At 37.0% G+C, this 24,200-nt stretch overlaps 1 protein-coding gene across 11 annotated transcripts in view; it reads left to right on the plus strand.

Annotated features, from left to right (window-relative positions):
- The window catches only part of CAMK2D (calcium/calmodulin dependent protein kinase II delta), a 253,131-nt gene extending 237,214 nt beyond the window's left edge, over window positions 1-15,917 (plus strand). For 7 of the 11 annotated variants that reach the window (XM_063458273.1, XM_063458276.1, XM_063458275.1 and 4 more), the window contains 4 exons: window positions 1,893-1,968; window positions 8,484-8,578; window positions 9,078-9,310; window positions 15,597-15,916. In XM_063458273.1, coding sequence (XP_063314343.1) covers window positions 1,893-1,968; window positions 8,484-8,578; window positions 9,078-9,310 — 404 coding nt within the window. In that variant the 3' untranslated portion in view covers window positions 15,597-15,916. Of the gene's footprint in view, window positions 1-1,892; window positions 1,969-8,483; window positions 8,579-9,077; window positions 9,311-15,596 lie in introns of all 11 variants that reach the window. The other 4 variants (XM_063458274.1, XM_063458277.1, XM_063458280.1 and 1 more) reach the window with 2 other exon arrangements.
- Window positions 15,918-24,200: the final 8,283 nt, after the last annotated feature.

The raw sequence follows: 24,200 nt of genomic DNA on the forward strand, positions 1-24,200 counted from the left end.
GCTATATAGGCTAATTTATAGTATCGTGGTAGATGTTTTGAGATATGTATAATATTCCCTATTGTCTTTACTGTAATTCATGATTTATCAGAACTCCATCTGGATAGAAGTCCACATCAGGTATAACTATGCTTTAGTGCCTGGGTAACCCTGTGCTGGGTAAACTGCTTTAAATTGACTAATACACATGTAGTTGTGGTGCTTATGATCCCAAACTCCACCATATCTCCTGTCTGTGTTTCCAGAGAAACAAAGCGGTAAGCATAATATGGTTATTATGTTAGCATTTTGTTGTTTATTTTGCAGTGTGCCTATACTTGCTCTGTGTGGGTGCTGACAGTGTGCCAGACACCAGCCTACAGGACTATGCAGAGAGCACTGCTGAAGCGCTCTCTGCACGGTCCTAGTGCCCAATCACAGCACAAGCGCAGCTACTGATGTGTGTGTGCTGAGCTGCCCAAGCAAGGGCAGTACCCATGACACCAGAGAACAGAATCTGGACAATGGGACAGGACCACAAATTTAGGATGATCCTGACAAAATTGTTGGGCCGGTGTATATAGTAAGTGTGAAATTTTTATTGTGGTGCCCTTAGCCATGGTGGGGTTTGGATTTCGGTGCCAGGGAATCTCACATTTTAGTTTAAGAGCTTTAAAATATTTGACCAAATTTCAATGTAATGCTCTGCAACCCCCATGCACTCCCTTGCTCTATAAGGTTTGAACTAACCATGAGTCAAAAAAAAGAACCTGCCACCAAGTTCAAGGAGTTATTTGGCTGGCCATCATTAAAAAGAAAATGTAGAGTTTGCTGCACCAGATTTGTGTTAAACACAGCTATGCATTCCAGTTATTCCAGCAGTTTATTATTTAATTATCCTATGTGACTATAATTACTGTTATAGCAGTTTAAGTTAAAATATGTTTAATTACGTTTACATTTAGTTTTCTCAGTGATGCTGGAATATGTTATATATATCCTTTCAGCTAGCCCATCTGTATCTCTACTTGTTTTTTGGAATATGTAACCTTCATAAACAAGCCAGCAAGGCTTTCTGTAAGCTACTTAAGAGTTGTTTCTCCTGCATTAATTATGGTTAGTATGAGATTCCAGGCCAGTGATAAACTGTTGCCAACAATCCAGATGAACTGAGATGAACGTGAGCGACTAATGTTAGTTGTTACTGTGTAGTAATACCATTGTGTGAGTTGTTCTATTAATTTTAGGAAGTCGGGAGATAATCGTTTCCAGATGCACATGAATCCTTGCAAACAACAAGCAGGATTGTTCGCTGAGCCCACACTCTCAGAGTGACAGAGTGCAATTCAGAGCAAACTCCAACACTCTAGTGAACAGCAGCAGCTGGTCAAATATTGCTGGACTACAGCTCACATGACTCTCAGCTGAGGGTTATAGGAGATGAAAATCCAACAGCAGTTGGTGTCCACTGATCTGTCAGCAATGTTATTTCTGTATGCTTCCTGCAAAGAACATTCTGTGTCATACTGTTAAGTTGCAATTAGTATTTGTCACAATTACATTCTTGTTACATTGGCTGAAGAGAGACATGTGTCCATCACGTTCAGCCTTCCTCACATCCATTTTTGCTGTTCATCAAAAAAAAAACATGTTTGTAACACTTCCGATTTTGCAACAAACTAGGGGGAAAAAATCCTTCTTGACCCCAAAATGGCAGTCAGATGTGGCTATATAAGTTAAATTAATTAAGTGTATATAAATTTCTATTTACAATACCGTTGTGAATACGTGTAGAGACTAAATAAAAAGCGCAAGAGAAGTAACTTGCAAATGGATCATTGTTTTACAGAATGTGTATTGTGTTAAACTGTATTTCAGTGTTCCTACTAAAACATGTTCCTTTTACATTTTAGCTCGCAAACAGGAAATTATCAAAGTTACTGAACAGTTAATTGAAGCTATAAACAATGGTGAATTTGAAGCATATACGTAAGTTAAATTTGTGGGCATACAGTGTAACATTACATGCAGTATAGCATTTATAAGTGCAGCCAATCTGCTGACTCGCATTGCTTTCATATGGATAAATGTGTGTGTATCATTGGCATCACATGGATGATCCCTAATCTCTTATTGGGATCGAATAAATGTGGCCATGAGTGGGTATGTTACTCCCTGATAAAAAAAATACAAAGAAACTGCTCACATTAATTAATGGACAGTGTCTGTGTGTATATATGTGTATATAATATATGGAGATATAATGTATATTTATTATATTTAGAATGAGGGGAAAAAAAACTGCATTCCAGAATACCAAATCATCAAGTCCTGAGAGTGCTAATATATATATATATATATATATATATATATATATATATATATATATATATATATATATATATATTGATCCATCAGAAAACAGTCTTACACCTTTCAATGCCTAGTTATGTCTTTAAGTGTTACTTTTTGTGCAGAAAATATAGATTTCATATGATGCTTCTGGCATAGTCACTGGAAAAAGGTGTAAAACATCAACATAAGACATTACATATAAGATAGAAATTCATATAAATGCTTATCCTATGTAATTTAGAAAATGTCATACTCAGGAGAAATCCGTTCTTATTTACTGTTTCAGTCTGCTTTAATTACTGGAGTCCTTGTAGTGATTGCTGTTCGTTAATGTGATCCCCTTGTTTTATTGTAAGCTAATTGATATATAAGAAAAAGGCACAGCGTGTTCACAGAAGGTTAATTGGCAAAAGACCCTGAACTACATTCTGAACACAGATTTCTGCTTTCCATTGATAATAAATTACAGGGCTTGAAAATCCTACTATTCTGTCAGACCACTCTGTAATGTGTGCCAGTGACTGATGGCCAGAGAATGCCAGTCTCCATTAGCAACCAAAAGTCTTGTTACAAAATGAAACACATTCTATTATTCCTAGCAGTAGAAATACCACAACTTCAAGAGAAATGATGTAACGGCTTCATGCAATGCTTATCTAGACAGTGCGGTGTTTAACATTTTACCAAACATGTGCACAAGGTCTTCTTAAGTAAATATCATTTCTGTCTCTTGTATCTTCACACTGCAGAAGTTAAGAAATTCAGTTTACCTTGAAACTTGAAAGCGATTAAAATGTACATAGATAATGACCATGCATGATTTATAGGATATTGTCTAAATGTAGATAACATAGGCTGTGACAGCAGATAATATACGTTTGTCCATTTGGTCTTCTTACTAAGAAATCTCATACTTATTTGCTATTCAAGATAATTTCTGACCGTGATATGGCTGGTAAAGATACCTACCACAAAACAAAACTTCACTAGTGAATAGTGTGCAATGCTTGGAACAATCTTGATTTAGTAAAGTGATACACAATACACACATGAGGACACACCTTCTATAAACCATATCTATCAGTATGGTTTTATTCAATAAAGCTACATATAAACTTAACAGCTGGGAAAGCGGTAAAATATAGTTAGCAACAGATAAAAAAAAAAATGCATTCACAATGCCAAGAGCAACAGTTTGTTTGGATTTTACTGCCCAATGAAAATGTCTTCCTGTTTGTACACTCAAGGTACTAAAGTTGTGTTGCGTGTAAAAAGCTAAGCACAAATTGTGAAAAAACATGTCGCCAGCGAAACTATAACCATGTTTATTCAACAAATCATTGAGCATATACAATAATTAATATCTATAATTCCTAGAGTGGTGATTACCATACACATCTAACGCTTGTTACATTTTACATTTCTAAGCAAGATTCATAATTATTTTTATCCTTCTGCTGATATAGAAAGTGATGACTAATTGGTGGTTTAGGAAATGGCATTAGACCTTAGAACAAATGTCTTTATTGACCCCAACTAACCTCATCCTCACCATCACACTTAGTACAACCCAGATGATCTCATTACTTTCTTATTGTATTCCCAAGGGCCCATCTGTGGAACCAATGCTTTACTCTCATTGTCTTTTCCCCAGTTTCAAGTATTAATTGCCTGATTCCACCTCTGCTGTGCTCAATGATGTGTAATCACACTCATATACAGTGAAGGGAAAACGAATTTGATTCCCTGCGGATTTTGAACGTTTGCCCACTGACAAAGAAATAATCAGTCTATAATTTTAATTGGTAGGTGTATTTTAACAGTGAGAGACAGAATAACAAAAAAACATAATCCAGAAAAATGCATGCCAAAAAAGTTAGAAATTGATTTGCATGTCAATGAGTGAAAGAAGAATTTGACCCCTTTGACTTAGTACTTGGTGGAAAAACCCTTGTTGGCAATCACAGAGGTCAGACGCAGTGGCGTACTACGGAGGAGGTGGAGGGGGCAGTCCGCCCTGCGTGCCACTCACTAGCAGGGTGCCCAGGGCACATTTTCATGCCGCTTGCAGGAGTCTCCACATCCAGCAGCAGTATGTTCTCTGTTTTTGCGAGAGCATTGCTGCGCTTTGCTATGGCAACGCTCTTGCGGATCTCGAGAACAGAGGACATGCTGCTGCTGGATGTGGAGACTCCTGGGCCCCTCTTCACTGTGACACCGGACCACCAGGGAATGTAGTGTGCCCCCCCCCCCCCTCCCATGGACACAGGTAAGAGTCAGGATACACACACAAACAATACACACTGCTCACTATACAAACTATACACACACACACAGCATACACACTATACACACACACTACATACAACCTATACATACACACACTGCATACACACTATACACACACACACACATCACATATACACTATACACAAACTGCATACATACTATGCACACTATGTGCACACACAATGATACCTGTGTGTCTGTATATGTATATCTGTGTTTGTATCTGTGTGTTTCTGTATGTGTGTCTGTGCCTATGTGTTTTTTGTACATGTGGGTCAGTGTGTATGTCTGTATCTATATGTGTGTTTGTATCTGTGTATCTCTATCTGTATGTGTGTCAGTGTTTGTCTGTATCTGTGCATGACTGTTTCTATGTATCTGCATGTGTATACCTGTGTGTCTGTATGTACCAGTGTGTGCATCTGTGTATATGTATCTGCATGTGTGCCAGTGTGTGTACATTTGAGTAAATGTGTATATGTGCATACATCTCAGCATTTTCCCAACACTACACACAAATACACCCCTGCATTCAAATGCCAACACTACATGCTAACACACCCCTACATTCACTCACACTTACTTCATACAAAAACAGGTTTGCACACATCTCAGGAGGGATTTTTTCCCACTCCTCTTTGCAGATCCTCTCCAAGTCATTAAGGTTTTGAGGCTGACACTTAGCTTGTGCCTTTAGCTCCCTCCAAGATCATGATCATTGAAACTTCATGAGGTGAGATCTTATATGGAGCACCAGACTGAGGGAGACTGACAGTTATTTTGTGTTTCTTTCGTTTGCGAATAATCACACCAACTGTTATCACCTATTCAGCCCATTCCAGCCTTTTGTAGGTCTAAAATCTTGTCCCTGACACCCTTGGACAGCTCTTTGGTCTTGACCATGGTGGAGAGTTTAGGATCTGATTAATTGATTGCTTCTGTGGACAGGTATCTTTTATACAGGTAACTAGCTGAGATTAGGAGCACTCCCTTTAAAGGGAAACTCCAGTGCCAGGAAAACAATCCGTTTTCCTGGCACTGCAGGTTCCCTCTCCCTCCCACCCCCCAATTCCCAATTGCTCAAGGGGTGAAAACCCCTTCAGTCAATTACCTGAGGCAGCGGCGATGTCTCTCGTCGCTGTCTCCTCCTCCGCGCCGCTCCTCCGTCTGATTCCGTCGTCCGGTGGGCAAGACTGATCCCGCCCACCGGCCGAGGTGACCTAATGCGCATGCGCGGCAATGCCGCCCATGCGCATTAGCGCTCCCCATAGGAAAGCATTGAAAAAGATTTGGGGAAATGAGCGACGCTGGAGGTCCTCACACAGCGTGAGGCCGTCCAGCGACGCTCTAGCAAAGAAAATCTTTGCTAGAAATCAGGAAGTTCCCTCTAGTGGCTGTCTAGTAGACAGCCACTAGAGGAGGAGTTAACCCTGCAAGGTAATTATTACAGTTTATAAAAAACTGCAATAATTACAGTTGCAGGGTTAGGAGTAGTGGGAGTTGGCACCCGGACTACTCCAATGGGCAGAAGTGGTCTGGGTGCCTGGAGTGTCCCTTTAACAGAGTGCTCCTTTTCACAGCTCGTTACCTGTATAAAAGACACCTGGGAGCCAGAAATCTTGCTGGCTGATAGGGGATCAAATACTTCTTTCACTCCTTGACATGCAAATCAATTTATAACTTTTTTGACATGCGTTTTTTTGGATTAATCTTTTTATTATTCTGTCTCTCACTGTTAAAATACACCTACCATTGAAATTATAGTCTGATCCTTTCTTTGTCAGTGGGCAAACATTCTGAATTAGCAAGGGATCAAATACCTTTTTCCCTTACGGTATGTCAAGCTCAATTTATATTAATGGTAAAATGAATACAAAACACATTGTACTTTTTTTTTCTCCTTCAGCTGCAGGCTCTAGCAAGCTATTAACAGTGCAGGAGATAAGAAATACTACATTAACCCTTTTAGGACGGCAGGCATTCTATGCCACCCTTTTTGGGGCGGTCCTAAATGCTGGCGGGCAGAAAAGAACATCCCTGCCGTCCAGGGTAGTTACCGGGTCCCCGCCGTTCCCCCATCGGCGGTCACAATCCTGGGGTCTGCCTGGGAGCTCAGGCAGACCCCTTCTACCCGATCCCCCCTCCCCCCACCGACCATGTGATCGCGGGGCCCTTGCGATCACATGGCTGGAATACCTGGCTTATGCAGGGCCTGCAGGGGGCCTGCATAAGCTCTCATGCAGTCCCCTTAATGCCTGCAAAAAAGTTTATAAAGCTAATAAAAGTTAATAAAGTAAATAAAAGTACTTAGATTATATATATATATATATATGATCCAAGTACTTTTATATGCACATACATAAACCATTAATAAAAGTGTATTTTTTCTCATATATATATATATATATATATATATATATATATATATATATATATATATATATATATATATATATATATATATATATATATATATGTATGTATATATGTATGTATTAAAATACACATAGAATGATGTTAAATATATATATAAAACTATAGTTATATATAATTATAGTTATATGTGTGTGTATATATATATATATATATATATATATATATATTAAAAATAATCAATAGATACATTTAAAAAAACCAATAAAAAAAGAAATACCAGTTGTAATTTTTTATAACTGTATATTGATATTAATATACATATAAATTCTTAAAAAAAATTATATTTAAATTCTACAAATATATTTATATAATATTTTTACATAATCAAGTCAATTTAGTAATTAAAATTTGAGGGACCTGCCCGACAACCCAGGCTGAAAGTCCAGAGAATTTGGCTCACAAGCCCTATATTTAACCTTGTAACTTTCTAGGACACCATAAAACATGTACATGGGGGGTACTGTTTCACTCGGGAGACTTCACTGAACACAAATATTAGTGTTTAAAAACAGTAAAACATATCACAACGATGATATCGTCAGTAAAAATTTAGTTTTTTTGCATTTTTTTCACACACAAACGATACTTCCACTGACGATATAATTGTTGTGCTACGTTTTTCTATTTTGAAACCGTAATATTTATGTTCGGCGAAGTCTCCCGAGTATAACAGTAACCCCCATGTACAGGTTTTATGGTGTTTTCAAAAGTTACTGAGTCAAAAATTAGGCTTGTTTCCTTTTTTTCACATTGAAATTTGCCCGATTGGTTATGTTGCTTTTGAGACCGTATGGTAGCCCAGGAATGAGAATTACCCCCATGATGGCATACCATTTGCAAAAGTAGACAACCCAAGATATTGCAAATCGGGTATGTCCAGTCTTTTTTAGTAGCCACTTAGTCAGAAACACTGGCCAAAATTAGGGTTCAATTTAGTTGTTTGCATTTTTCAAACAAATATGAATTCATATTAAATTATGCTTAATATACAAATATTCGATGTGACATAAAAGCCCTGTTTTTCCTGAACAAAATTATATATGATAAGTGTGGTTACACATACTATGAATGAAGCCTTTGGAAGGCTCTGTCAGTTACATGCAGGGAGGTGTAACTAGGGCTCCATAAAAATTAGTGATTCAACTCCTAGATGGCAAATAATTGAGCAGTGAGACAACTTAGGAATGTACACCAGTGAGGCTGCTTAGACATGTACAACAAAACTGCCTCATTAAGCTAAAGTTAAGCGAAACTTGTTTTGATGACTATAGTGTACCTTGATATCCCTTTGGCTCACAATATATACTTGACAATCAAACTGTTGCAAAGAGTTGAAAAATGCACTGTATAAAGTAATGTAAAATACACAGGTTGATTCCAGGAAAACAAAATCAAATATTTCTGTTTTGTGTTTTTACCAACAGAAAGATTTGTGACCCAGGCCTTACATCATTTGAACCTGAAGCTCTAGGAAACCTGGTAGAAGGAATGGATTTCCATAGGTTCTACTTTGAAAATGGTACTTGTCCTCTTACATTTTTCTATTTGTTTTGTGTAAATCTATCTCTGTCTGCAGTGGTGCATGTTGTTTAATTTCAATTAAAATGCACTTTGATAGAGTTCACTCCATTGTTGCTTAACCCCTTAAGGACACATGACATGTGTGACATGTCATGATTCCCTTTTATTCCAGAAGTTTGGTCCTTACGGGGTTAAAAGGGTTACGCAAAGCACCATGAGAATGTCAGTGACTGTAAATATTGTACATGAAAAATGTCTGTTTTCCCTGCTGGCAACAGAGAGGGAAAAAAGTGGCCTTGGTACAGGACTACATTGATGTTTTCTTTTAATTTTTTGTTTTATTTTATAATGGGGGTACTGTTTCAGCAGGGCTTGCTGCAATCAAAAATATGTTGTATTAAAACACTGTTTTTGGTTGGTGTAACCCTTTACTATTATAGTATTTTTCATGAAAATCAAAAATTGTGATGGATTTTTCTTTTCTTTTTTTTGTACAGCTTTATCGAAAAGCAACAAGCCAATCCACACTATCATCTTAAACCCACACGTTCACCTTATTGGGGAAGATGCTGCCTGCATAGCTTATATCCGTCTTACTCAGTACATGGATAGTTCTGGAATGCCAAAGACCATGCAGTCTGAAGAGACCCGGGTCTGGCACCGCCGTGATGGAAAATGGCAGAATGTACATTTCCACCGCTCTGGCTCGCCAACTATACCCGCCAACTAAGTAAGAATCAATATATCTAGAAAGAAAAAAAAATGCCAGAAATAGATGGTAAACAGAATAGTCAGGATATGTTTTTATTATAAATTTAAGAGTAACTATTTTTAAATGCAGTATTTTTCTTGTCAGTCTGAGTGATACATGCATTTCAACACATCATAGTTTAAAGCTACTTTGACAAATGGCTTTGATTTTTTTTCTTCATTACTTTATTGTATTTTTCTAATTCTCTTCTAAAGAAAAATACTTTTACAGAAGTAAATCTGGGACACTGATTTAGATGTTTTTTGTATTGTTAAACGGGACATAGGGATACAGCGATAACCACATTGTCTGGGTATAGCGGAAACCCCAAGTGGTTGAGGGCCTGCATTTGTCTGAAAAATTTGAGATTAGAAGATAGTATGCGTATAACATTAACCCCTTAAGGACACATGACATGTGTGACATGTCATGATTCCCTTTTATTCCAGAAGTTTGGTCCTTAAGGGGTTAAATTAAATAAAACATATCCTCTTTATTTTATGTTTATTATTGTTGTATTGAAAAATCTTCAATATACAATTTAATTACAAAAAAAGTAGAAAAACATAAACCTCTGAATGAATTATATTATTTGAAGACGGGCAATTTTGTTTTTACATTTATGTGTGCAAAATATGCTGTAGAAAAGGGAATTCAAATTCCCAAAAAGTATAATGCTTTTTTCCCCATTGAGATAATTCTAGGGACATATTCCTATTAATTTTTGTAGTCTGTGTTCAGATGAAGCCCTTTCCTTGGAAAGCAGTAAACAACTGGATTACAAACAGACAGTGCATGATATGTTATGTGTGGTTCTTATACCGTGCTGCAGATAACAAGCGTTGTGGGGTATTTAGCAAAGTCCGAATGGACACTTTATAAATCGGGAAAAAAAATCCGACCATATACAAAGCCAATGGTACTGCAAAATCCAGTCAGTGTACATACTATTTAAAAATGTCAGAATTTTGCTATTGAGGCCCCAAGTGGGACTGAATTAGGTTATAATTCCAGCCAGACTGAATACTGATTGTCAGGCTCCAAATTTAAAAATAAATCCAAACTATTTGCCCACCCGCAATGGATTTCCACTGCAGTTTGCAAGTTGGAAGGTGAATTGAATAGGTGCGTTATTTTGTTTAGATTTATTGGAAGGCGAAAACTTGTATTTTTAACAGATGTGCTTTGACTTGTTGGATTTCTGCAACTCTGCCAGAATACCTTTGTACTATGTGATCCATGATGAGTCCATATTTGGTTGTTAGAAGAATGATCAATGAGCATAAGAAAATTTTAAATTCACATTCGTGTATGTAATGATTTGTATAGAGTATTTTGATCTTAACCCCTTAAGGACACAGCTTCAGAAGCTTGTCTTTCACTTAATGACACAAGCATTTTTTTGCATTTTTTGCTGTTTGCGTTCAACTGCAATTTGCATTTTACTAATTTATTGCACCGACGCATATTATATACCGTTTTTTAAAGGACAGAAAGGGCTTTAATTTGATGTAACATATATTTCCATAAATGCTTATTTATTATTAAAAAAATACAGAAAAATGAAAAAAAATGAAAAATCTTGATTTTTTTTAAAGTTTTTGCAATAATAATGTGTGCACAATTAGTGCAGGTTACGGAAAGTAATTAAAAATAAATTCATTTAGTTGTTCTGATTTACAGAATATATAATGTGTCTGGGATTTTACGTTTTTTTTGGTAGTTACAGGTCACAAAGCACAAGGAGTAAAATAAACTTTTAATGTGGAGCGATTTTAGAATTTGGTATGTTTGTCTTGTAAGCTTAATTGCCATAAAAGAAAACAAAATTGCCACACAAAAGTATATATTTATATAAAGTAGACACCACAAGCTATTTACCTAAGGTTGTTTTGACACTTTCTACGTAGCCATTTTACCACCAACCTCTGCTAAATATTGGAGTAAAATTGTGTTTTTGGGGGGTTTTCGCACACAAACTTATAACAAAGAACTTCTCATGTGTATTTTGTAAAGTTGGTGTGTGCTATTCCTGTACAAAGTTTTATTATGTGTTCATTTACTTCTGCTGATGTATGTCGTTGGCACTATTTTGTGAAGCTACAGTGCCATATAGGAGACCTGTCCTTTTCAGTATTCACAGTAGAATTTTGAGAGACGGATTTAATGAGCCTATGCTTCCATTTGGGGTATTATAACCAGGGCCGGATTAACATAGGGGCTGATGGGCCCTTAGGGTTGCCAGATATTTCTCAGAAGTATTTCTCAGGTATTTGAGGCTGCCTAGCCGGTGCCGGTATTGCAGTAAAACCGGCAATACAAATGTCTGTCTGAGTATAAACATAGATTATTCTGCAATACCAGCGCCGGCCAGTAGGGGTCGCTGTTTGTGTGGAGAGAGACAGTGATAAGAAGTTACAGCATCTCCCTCCCTGCCTCTCTCTACTCACTGATCCGCGGGGGAGCAGCTCTGCACATGGGGACACTGAGTCCAGACAGCAGCTCCGAGACATGGGGACACTGAGACATTGGGACACTGGGGAACATGGGGACCCAATATTTGGGGCATTTTTTTACATACGGATTGCATTTTTGCTGGGCATTTTGTATATTTCATATGTGCCACTAAGTTCAAAACCTCCAAATTATGCTCAGCTAAGTCTTCTGAGTAAAAAGACATCCCCAATGAATGTCTTTGGCACTATTTTGTGAAGCTACAGGGCCATATTGGAGACCAAGCCATATCAGCTTTTACAGAACTTTGAATTTTGACGCTGAGCCTATGTGCAATTTCCAAGCATCTTCGCAGGTTTTAAATTCAAACTACCCCACAAAGGCCTACCATTTCTAAAAGTAGACACCCCAGGGTATTTCAAAAGGCATATTTTGAACCTTGGCGTGGGATAATTTTTCCGCTAGCTTGTACCAGGTGTAGTGGTAATAAGCGTTTTTTCTGCCTTTTTGACACACAAAGTGAGTTTGCACAGTATATTTTGCAAACCTTATGTGTACCACCACTCTATAATACTTTATATGTTGCTCAGCTATGTCGGCTGAGTACAAAAATACCCCCGTATGTACCTTTGCCAGGTATATGTGGACATCGGAGGGGCACATTTGGGACACAGCCATTCAATTTTTTTTCAAACTTTTAATTTTTACGCTGTGCCCATGTCCCATTTTAGAGTATTTTACCAGGCTATATAATCCAAATACCCCATAAAGCCATACCATTTCTTAAAGAAGACATCCCAGGGTATTTCAAAAGGCATATTTTGAACCTTAGCGTGGGATCATTTTTCCGCTAGCTTGTACCAGGTGTAGTGGTAATGAGCGTTATTAAATGTATTTTTTAACTTTTTAAAACTTTTTTTACTTTTTAAAACTATTTTTTAAACTTTTGTTTTGCTTATTAATTTTTTTTAAGTTTCCTAAACTTTCATAAAACTTTTTTATACAGATTTAACATTTTTCTAAGCTTTTTCTTTTACCGTTAACCCCTAACTAGCAGTAAGCAGCACTAACAGTAAATTCCCCATTTTCCCATAACTCCCACCAACCCCAGCTAGCAAAATATTTAATTATACAATATTTAAATTAGTTAATTAAATAAATTTAACCCCTGAGGGTTAAAAAATAAATAAAAGTTCATCGTCAGGGGTTAAAAAATGTATTTTGATCACTGTAGGCAGTGATAGACTGGGAAGGGGTTAATTTTTATTTGGACTTGGTAAAGGGTTTATTTATTTTTAATTTTTAACTTAAACGTTATTAAAACTTTTTTTAAACTTATTTTTTTAACTTTTTAAAGCTTATTTTAAAACTTTTTTTAACGTTAACCCCTAGTTAGCCTAACACTAAATCCCCCAATTCCCCACTAACTTCCACCCTCCCCAGCTAGCTAAATTTATAATTTTAAAATATTTAAATTAATTAATAAAATAAATTTAACCCCTGAGGGTTAAAAAAAAAAAAAAGAATTAACCCTCAGGGGTTAAAAAAAAATCAGATCATATTCAAATGTAATCCCTGCCAATTGATCACTGTAGTCAGTGATCAATTGGCAGGGAAGGGGTTAATTTTTTATTAAACTGGGTAAAGGGGGGTGGGATTTTAATTTTACTTTTTTTTTTTTTACAGCAGGGGGCAGGATCATCACTGATCCGTCTCTCTGCACTTCACAGTGAACCCGGAAGTGCAGGGAGGCGGAGGTAAGTATACAGAGCACATGTGCTCGCTCTGACATGCTGTCAGAGCGGGCACATGAGCTGGGACAGCCCGATCCGGTGCTCCTGGTCTGCCTCTAATACAGAGGCAGACCGGTGCACCATTAACCCCGCGATCGCCGCGAATGCGACCTTGTCCGTCACCCGTCCTGAAGGGGTTAAAGGGATACGCTAAGCAACAAAACAACTTTAGCGTAATGAAGCAGTTTTATTGCATACCCCTGGAGTCTCACTGCTCAGTTCTCTGCTATTTAGAAGTTAAATCACTGTCATGCCAAGGAACAAATTTGGCCAGTTTTTGTTAAGAATATGGGTATAAATATGATTATGGGTGGAATGCCATGGTTACACATGTCAAGTAACATATTTGATCTATCTCTGATAATAATATGGTTATAATTATTTTTCGATATGGGTATTATGGGTGAAATGTCAAGGTTAGACATGCCAAGGAACACATTTAGCCTTTTTCTGATGGAAGCATGGATATTTCACCCATAATCTCTATATATAAAAATAATTATACCCATATTCTTACCAGAGAGGTCAAATATGTTACAGAGCATGTGTAACCACAATATTCCCCCAATAATTCCTATGTTTAAAACCTCCATTACAAGGTTTCTACCAAAACAGGTCAAATGTATTGATTACATTTTCTATTATTTCTACTATAATTTACGGGTACTATGATTCCTGGAATAGTTAAACATTTGCAACTACTTTTTGCAACTTGGTATAGGGCACATCAGAAAAGAACAACATATTCTGAATTACAACATTACCATGTATGTGTGTAAAAAGTATACTGACACCTAGTGATAGTGCTGAGCATTTGAGCCAGTCGTCCCAATATTCTGTTAAGCATGTCCTCAACTACTGCTTTATACCTTTGTTTGCGGTAATTACTGATAACATACGTTGTTGGACTCTATAGCGGGCACTCTGGAAATGACACCATTAGTTGTTAGCAGGACCTCCGGGGTAGTGATATTTAGCACTATTTACTGAACCACAGCCTCTCCCCCTTTTTTTTTTTTTTTAGTTGTACCATGTTTAGATAATCAAATCATCTAGTGGAAATAAACAAAAGAAATGTGCACTGTATCGCTTAATTGCTATGCTTCGTATTAAAGCAGGGCTTGACTAATTTGCTAGGAATCTAGGAGTCAGCTAAAGAAGTTAGGAGCCACTTTTTTTTTAAACAAACAAAGCTTTCTTGTCAATGACAAATATACAATTTTTAAAGGGACATTATAGTCCACCACTACATCTTATTGTAGTGGCTCTGGTGGCTATAGAATGTCCCTGCAGAGAAAAGTATTTACACTGCTGCCTAGTAACACCTCTTTAGACAGTCACTCAGATGGCCACTAGAGCAGCTTCTTAGTTTATATTCATCATCTCCGCCATCTGCAAAATGTTCCCCATAGAGATGAACTGATTAAAATTATTTTGCCGCACATGCACAACGGCCTCTGCTTGCTTTCCAATAGAAAAGCATCGCCTTGGCTGAGATCATCAACATTGGTGATCTCAGCAATGGAGGCGGGGCCAGCCTCAGCGAGACTGGTATGGCATGGGAAAACAACTTTACAATGTGATCAGAAAGGGACGGTCACCTACACAAACACCCTCACTGACAGACCCACACATACATACATACATACCTACTGACAGACACACACACACACTCACATACATTCTCTCACACAGTCACAAATTATTATTTGTTGTTTATTTAAATCCACCCACTCTCCCTACCAGTGTGTGGCTCATGTAATCTGATTGCTCGTCTTGCTCTACTGTTTAGTGATGCCTGGGCTGGAGTGATGTCATATTCCGGCTCCTGGCATCACTGATTTAGTGGTGGAAAGTTTTAGTGCCCCCCTGCCCCCCATCATTTTGACTGTTGTATCTTATGTTCCACGACCCATTGTAAAGTATTTTATTTTAAGACATAATCAATTGCAATGAAACTGTGTTCTAAAATGGAGTCACAACATTAAAACAAATGTTTTATCTCACTTTTTTTCTAGCTAACTAGAAGCCTTTTATCATAGAACACTCAAGACAACTGGATGGTAACTCCTACACAAACTGTGTCCTTTCCATTGTGTCCTGACCACAAACCTTTATTAAGGCACAAGAAGTCTCTCTGTAATGCTTTTGCGTAGTGATATATTTATTTTTCATTAAGCACAGATTAACATTTTATTACTCTTCCAATAGAACACTGATACAAATTATTTGCTTAAGTGCAGAAGAAAACAAAATATATATTTTTGCCTAACCTACATTATGTAAGATTTTGCCAAGTCTCCACATGCCTAGGTTAATCAATTTACATATTTTTTTTATATATATATATATATATATATTTTTTTTTTTTTGGTTTACTATAATTTTTCCTCTGGTTTAACAATGGAAGGAAATACACAACAAAATATTTAAAGGCTCTCTTGTTCCTATGTTTACATTCCTAAATATAATATAACAGAACATTTACTAGTAAATTGTAATCCATTATCTGCATATGCTTGGACGTTATTTGGACAGTTATTAGTAATCTCGACAAAGTTGTAATTGTATTCTCTAATGCTAATTCTAATAAAAATGACAGGTGGGGTTTTGGAGTGTTTTTTTTTGTGAATTGCTTCCTTTATTTTTCTCCCTTTTTTTTTCCATCTCCTTTTTTTTTTTCTGTATCTCTTACGAATTTTTATATTCTCCACAAATAAATATTAAATGCATAAGTATGGGTAACAATAAATAGGTTCTATCTGTTTTGATAATTAATGATCGAAAAAGTACAATTTTGCATTCAGGGTATTTTGTCCTTTCACAGAATAATATGTATTTTTGTGTTAGATTAGTTCTGGTTTAAGATTTAAATATTGTGTACTCTATACTGTATGGGCTTTAAGGGATAGGGTTTAAAAATGGTACTATGAATTTGTGACAAATTTTATTAATGAATCTATATATGCATCACTTTCATTATAACAATAACTTTTTACTGGCGCTACAATGTTTTGTCACAACGCATAGAATGCTTTAGTTTATGTACATTATGAAAAAGCATTTGGAATGATCTGCTCGAATGAGACCAATTTTTTTTCTTTTCTTAAGGTATATACAAATATACATAGCACTGCATATACTAAATGCAGGGAATGCTTTAGCTGTCTTTAAATGTTTTCTAATCGAAACTTAGTGAACCAGATTTCTATTGATTATGTTATGTAACTGTGCACAGTGTGTTCATACCACCCTCAAACAAGCGTACGTCATTCCACATTTCATAGTTTTGTTTGACTTCTGTATGGAATGATTTCTTTAACGCAATGCTTGCATGATGGGACAATGTCATTTTTTTTTTCTGTTTTACATCTTCAAATAAAGTCTTTATGAATTTGTACTGTTTTACCCTTTTTGTCAATTCTAACTGTTTATTTTCAATACTAGCTGTTGTTGGGTAGTGGCCTGTAAGATGAATATTGCTAGCATACAGATAAACACTCAATTTTCTACTATACATCTATCTATATACATATATGTACAAGCAAATTATGTTTTGAGACATTTTAAGCTGCCAATTAAATATGTGAAACTGTAATTATCAAAATGATTTCCCTGTACATCTCTATACAAGTGACTCCATTGATGATATGTAAGTGTATTAATGTAAAGTTATAGTAGCTTCATGATTCTATATTTTTCATTTTGAAATAGCATGAGTTTCTAACAGTACTATAGACCAAACTGTCTTCCACACAGCCATGAGGAAAGCTTATAATTCCTCTGAGCAATGGTGACTTTATTTTATCATCTTCTTGGAATGTTGTAATATACCAATGGACACTGTGTATATATTTCTTGCCATAAAATCACTGATAAAAATTCAATAAAATTGTGTTTTTCTGTTGCTGTTGTTATAGTGTGGTTTCCTCTAACCAGATGGATGTGATTTATATCTCAAACATAACCCTGACCACAGTCACACATGCTGAAAAATCCTCAGTGCATAATGAGTATATCATACGCTCTGTATAATGACATCGTGGAATATCTTACCCATCTTGCAATTGTGGTGAATTGAAAAGGGAAATTTAATTTTGACAATTTCCGATTGAGTGAACAAACTCTATAGTCTTACATGGTATTGTTCTTTCCCATTATAATTGAACCACCTGTGTTTCTTCATTATTGTTCTTTTTCTAACTGTGTTTCAACAGACATGTTATGTAAAGCATGATATTACAAATATATTATTTTTTCACTTCACCTGTATGAGGTTGGAAACTGGAATAAAATAACTCCCCAAACTACTGGAAGGGACGCTGCAAGCATCAGAACAACTTTAGTTTAACCCCTTAAGGACACAACTTCTGGAATAAAAGGGAATCATGATGGAATATATCCGTCATGTGTCCTTAAGGGGTTAATAAAGCAGTTTGGGTATATAGACCACGCCCCTATTGTCTCACTGCTTAATATTTTGCCATGTAGGAGTTAAATCCATTTTGTTTCTGTCCATGCATCCCTGATATTATAGTGTTCCTTTAAACTAAAGTTGTTTTGGTGTCTATAGTGTCCCTTTTAAACTCTACATTGTGGAAACATATGTGTTTTTATCTACCAATTATAAAAATGTATTTTTAGGGCCCAAAAAAATGTTTCTCTTAAACTTACATAATTTGGTACACCGAAGACCAGAATTAACTTTAATATATATGTGCTAATTCTAAAATATGTTGGTATGTTAGTATGTTGTATTTAAATTGATATCAAATTCCTTGAGCTACAAATTCCAGAATGTTGTGCCTGCTTATGACTTACAGAGACTTATGGGAGTCATAATAAAATACCACTCTCTCAGGATTTGCATTATTATTTTATAACTCCCAACACTAAGTCACCAGTGATGTGACTTGCATAAGCGACACCCATAATAGGTGGCTCCACCACCTTGGAAAGTGGAAGGCACTAAAGGGGCATGACAGCCTGGCTGTCCCTTTGACAGGACTATACAGGGAACGCTGTGGAAGTGCACAACAATGGCAGGACATCAGTGAATTCTGGACTGTTGGAAGGCATGTTTTGTCCCTAATTACATTACTTGGGTCATGCTGGTTTTGCTTAAGTGCTACTGAGCCCTGCTATGCTAAGATAAAATAATTATTAACTCTTCAAACACTGATTGAAATGTAACAAAAGCAAACACTAGAACATTTTTATAAAATGCACAAATATATACTCCGTAGCACTTGAGTTCAAATGTTACAGTTCTTGCTGTAACTCAGATTTCTCTTATCCAATCTTGATCTTGCTAACAAAGTCAATAGCAAGTCAGGAAATATTTCAAACTAGTGTTAAAAGCTAAATTTGGTGTAATCATCAGAAATTCTTAAATGTTCAATGGATTCTGCCCCTGGCTGGCTGCATTGTTGGCCTGCTTTAAAAAATGATCTAAGCCAGCTGAGCTGATGGGTAAATTCGATTTCACAGGTTGAAGTCCCAACACACACACAAAATATACTTTTGCAAAGCACAATAGCAATATAATCAAATAAAACTGAAAGATTAGAAATGAAAAATCATCTGACAGGATGTCTCCAATAAATTCCTTCAAAGACTAAATGGATTAAAGTTGCCTCCTGCCATAGATCATTACAGTTTATTCCCATCTACTCCCTCCAATCGGGTTTACATTTTTTTATTTTTAGAATAGAGAATAAATGTGATTTTTGTTCCCATAACAATGTGCAATACGAATGGAGAATCAAAATAGTATTGGAACTTGTAATTTTTTTTTTTTAAACATTATTAATAGGAAAGTATAAAATATGTTGACCTTACCAAATGATCTAAATTATGTTTTTAAGCGTATTGTTTTGGTCTAACTTTTGCAAGACTTTATCTCCACACAATCCATTGTTATCCACTGTTTAGTCGAGAGTGTGTTACATTTCTCACTATTTTGAGAAACGGACTGTTGCTTTTCAAAATCGCCTAACAGAATATATTGCTCATGAGTGGCCCTTATCTACTAAGCTGCGTATTGTTACCTCCTGTTTTTGCTATACTGAACATGCACAATAGCCTGTTACAAAAGAGTGAGCAGTGAGTCCAGTATCTGATAATCAAACCAAAGGAGCATAAAGATGGCTGTCAGAAAGGGAGAGACAGGAAAGGTAAGCAAAGGATTTCATAAAAAAAAAAAAAAATCAATATACATGAAACAATGAGATGGTGGGTTATTAAAATGAGATCGATACATGTGCCTTCCCTCGGTCATCTGGGGCCATTTGTAGACAGATGGGTTATATGCAGCATTCATACAGTCTTTTAGATATTATTAGCAAAGGATCTCCTTATGGGTAGGGTTAGAGGGACACTGTAGGCACCCAGACCAATTCAGCTCATTGAAGTGGTGTAGGTGCATTGTCCCATGTCCCTTAACCCTACAGTGGTAATTATTGCAGTTTCAGAGAATAATTGCAGTTTCTGCAATAATTACCTCTGAGGGTTAACTCCTCCTCTAGTGGCATTCTACCAGACAGCCACTAAAGGGACTACCGGAATTGAAACTGACCTTTGGTCGGTTATCTGACGCTGAATGTCCTCACGCTCTGCATGAGGACCTCCAGCACATGCGCATTAGTAGGTCTTAATGCTGGGTTAGGGTTAATGCTGGGTTAGGTTTAAGGCTGGTATAGAGCAGGGGTTCCCAACCCACTCCTCAAGTACTCCATACCAGTCCAGGATTTTGGGATTACCCTGCTGCGTTTAAAGTGGTAATTTTCTTCTTCTTTCTAAAAACACCTTTGACACAACTGCTTAATCCATAAATCCTGGACTTTTAGGGGGATACTTGAGGACTGGGTTGGGAACCACTGGTATACAGAGTTTGTTATAGTGTTAGCGTTAACTATCAAAAGTTTGATATATATTTTATATTTTTTTTATTATTGCATTATAATACATTGTTATAAATGTATTCTATTTAGTTAATCCAAAATTTTCTAGTTGAATGAATAAGGGATTAAGGACTGTGTGTGCCTAAACTTCCAATTGAAGGAATATGACAGAAATAACTCAATGAAACTAGCAGTCCATGCCAAATAATACTTCTAGCCGTTTTAAGCTGAGGAATAAACATTAACCGATTTTTGTGATGGATTTCAAGTGTCAGATTGCAACTTCTCTGCAGGAGAAACTGATGGGTTGAAGACTTCAATTTCATTATGATCGAACAAGAGGTATCAAAGGCAACATTAATCTATGCCAAGGTCATTCTGAAAATAACCCATTATTGATTCTTAAATGAAAAATGGATTCAAGTTACTGGTAAAAAAATAAATAAAAGAAAAATAGAACGGACACCTATTTTCATCCCTTCAGGACAAAGTTAGGTTAATCCTCTGATATCACAGCAATCCTAGCATGTCATCCTTCAAGTTCTTAAAAGGGCAACATGTACAGAAGTGTGTGGGATAAGGATTTTCTTCTACTAGTTAATCTTAAATTTAAAATTGTATTTATCATATGTACAAATGAATTTTTTTTTTGTCCATAAGTATGGTTAATTTAGTAGCTGGTGAAACAAAGCCCAGACTTTCTTGCATATCGGCAGCACTTAATTGTTTGAATATGATGGATATTGATTCAAACATTATACAACACATAATATTAGAACAGAAAATATTTTTAAAGAGACAACAATAGCAAATTTTTACTTTATAATTTAATGCATTGTCTATATATAATGCATTGCATGAAGTATGCATTTAAAGGGGGAAAAAGTATATATCTGTTAATATATCTCTATTTAGTAGCTATTTCAAGCAAACCCATGAGCTCTTGTAAATTCCACGGCAATCACAAAGTGGTTGAGATATTTCAATCAACTTCTCCTTTTTGAATTAATAAGAAATGCTCATTCAGTAAAGTAAGTCAGATACGCTTGCCTACGTGGAGTGCTGTTGCAAAGGAAATGAGAACACCAATTTGAACACTACGAACCTAGCAACTCCTGTCTTATTGCTCAATAAATGTGCGGGGGAGGGGGAGCTAATTATACGTGCAAGGATCCGCACAACAGCATGAGAGAGAGACTGAGAGTATTGCCTCTGTCAGGATCTAATATAACTCTTGCTTGCAGAGAATAGATCAGAACAGACAGGAGGGAAAGAACACAGCACAGATACATTTTATGGATTTTTACAGTGGTCGCACACAGGGCTGGATTTGCCACAAGGCCACACAGGACATGGCCATGGCGGCAGTCAGGAGATGGGAGGCATGGCCAGTCAGGTAGATCAAAGATCTCCCTCACCAGCTAGCCCATTCTCCTGCAGGAACGGTGCTCAAATAAATTTCCCAGCGCCAGCTTGAAGGAGCCCCATCTCCCACCATGGAACCGGATTCTGCCCTCCTGTTAGCCTCCCTACAGTCCCTGTCACTCCACAATAGCATTTGTCAACCCACTACAGTCCCTGTCACTTGACTATAACCACGATCCTCCCCACAATAGTCTATCACTCAACTACAGCCTTTTTGCTTTATTATAGCCTCTGTTACTCACCTACATCCACCATACATCCACCAATACTCCCTATCTTCCCACTATATCCATTTTACCCCAGTAAAACCCCTATACTCCCACTATAGCCATTATTCCCTCACTGCACCCCAAATACTCAAAAATAAAAAACACAAAAAGCAGCCACCATCATGGTCCTCATCACCATTATCCAGACCTATCCCCTCACCATAGCCCTAATCGTCCCACTACAGCCCCTTTCTGCACACCACATCCACTATAACCCCACTGTAGCCACTACAGACCCAAATACAACACAACAATCAGCCATCAGACATGCAACTCCACAAGCAGCATTGCCACAAACGTTAAATGCCACAAGCACCCTCAAACCTACACACATGCTCTCTCCCAGCACATGCATGTAATTGAATACTCCAAACTTTCTCTGTGTGTCTATATATATATACACACATACATATATATACATATATACACACATACATATATATACACATTCCTCCCTAACAGACACACTCTATCCATCTACCATACACGCACACTGTATCCACTATTCACACAGAACATCCACTATACACACACTCCATCCATTATACATACACACTACGCATCTACCATACACGCACACACTGTCTGTATCCACTATTCACACAGAACATCCACGAAATACACACCCACACACACACTGCATAAACTATACACACATTCCATCCATTATACATACACACTACACATCTACCATACACGCACACACTGTATCCTCTATTCACACAGAGCATCCAGTATACATACACACTACACATCTACCATACATGCACACACTGTATCCTCTATTCACACAGAGCATCCAGTATACATACACACTACACATCTACCATACATGCACACACTGTATCCTCTATTCACACAGAGCATCCACTATACACACTCCATCCATTATACATAAGCACTTCCTCCCTTACAAACAATGCATCTTCAATACACGTGCACTGCATCCCCCTACACAAACATGACCTCCCTTACCAGCTCTAAGTGCCTGGAAGATAGTGGTGGAATAGGGGCCTGCAGTGTCAGACTCAGTGGTGGGTCTTGGAAAACTCAGGACAGGAGAAGATGAAGGAGAAGGAGAAGGAGAGAGTGTGTGTGTGTGTGTGTACACACACACACACACACACACACACACACATCAGAGCATTCTATAGCAGTACAGCATAATTAAGTCACAGTTATTTGCAATGTGTTTGGTAGAACTCCTCAGGAATAAACACAGTAATGTGAAATATTATCAAGTGTATCACAATACAATTCATACTAATTTACACTTTATGTTACTATACCTGGTAGTGTCCTGGGATGCACACCCAGTAACGTCTGGTGTGGTTGAGCCCTTGCCTATCTTCACCTATATATATTTTTCATTCAGAAAGTGTATAGACCCCTTCATATTTTTTCAAGTTTGCTGCATTCAACTTTTTCACCACTCTTTTAAGTCCCTGCTGCTTAAAAAACACCTCCAAAGCATGTTGCTACCACCACCACCACGTTTCACCGTTGGGTGGTATTACACAAGCAAGCAATGAGTAGCTCATGGTGTCCCTTTGAATTGAGGCCAAATAGTTCCATCTGATTGCTCTTATTCCATTTAAGGATTATGGAGACTCTTGGGAACCTCCAATGCAGCCAGAATTCTTGCAGCCTATCCCTGCTCTGTACCTTGGCACAGTCCTGTCTCTCGGCTTTGACCGCATGGCTTTTTTTTTTTTTTTTTTATCTAATATGCATTTGCAGCTGTGAGACCTAATCTAGACAGATTGGTGCCTTTCCAAATCATGTTCAATTAATTGAATTTGTCACAAGTGGAATCAAAGTGTAGAAACATCTGAAAGATGATCCAGTGAAGTGGCAAAAAATATCAGTGAAATTTCCAGTGTTATAGCTAAAGGCCTGAATATATATGTCTTATTTCAGTTTTATTTTCTAATACATTGGCAGTTTTCCAAAATCTTTTTGTCATTGTTAGGTATTGAGTGTAGATTAATAAGAAAAAAAAAATTACAATTTAAACAATTGTTAG

Source organism: Pelobates fuscus, chromosome 6 (assembly GCF_036172605.1).
Source record: "Pelobates fuscus isolate aPelFus1 chromosome 6, aPelFus1.pri, whole genome shotgun sequence".
NCBI classification, from domain to species: domain Eukaryota; kingdom Metazoa; phylum Chordata; class Amphibia; order Anura; family Pelobatidae; genus Pelobates; species Pelobates fuscus.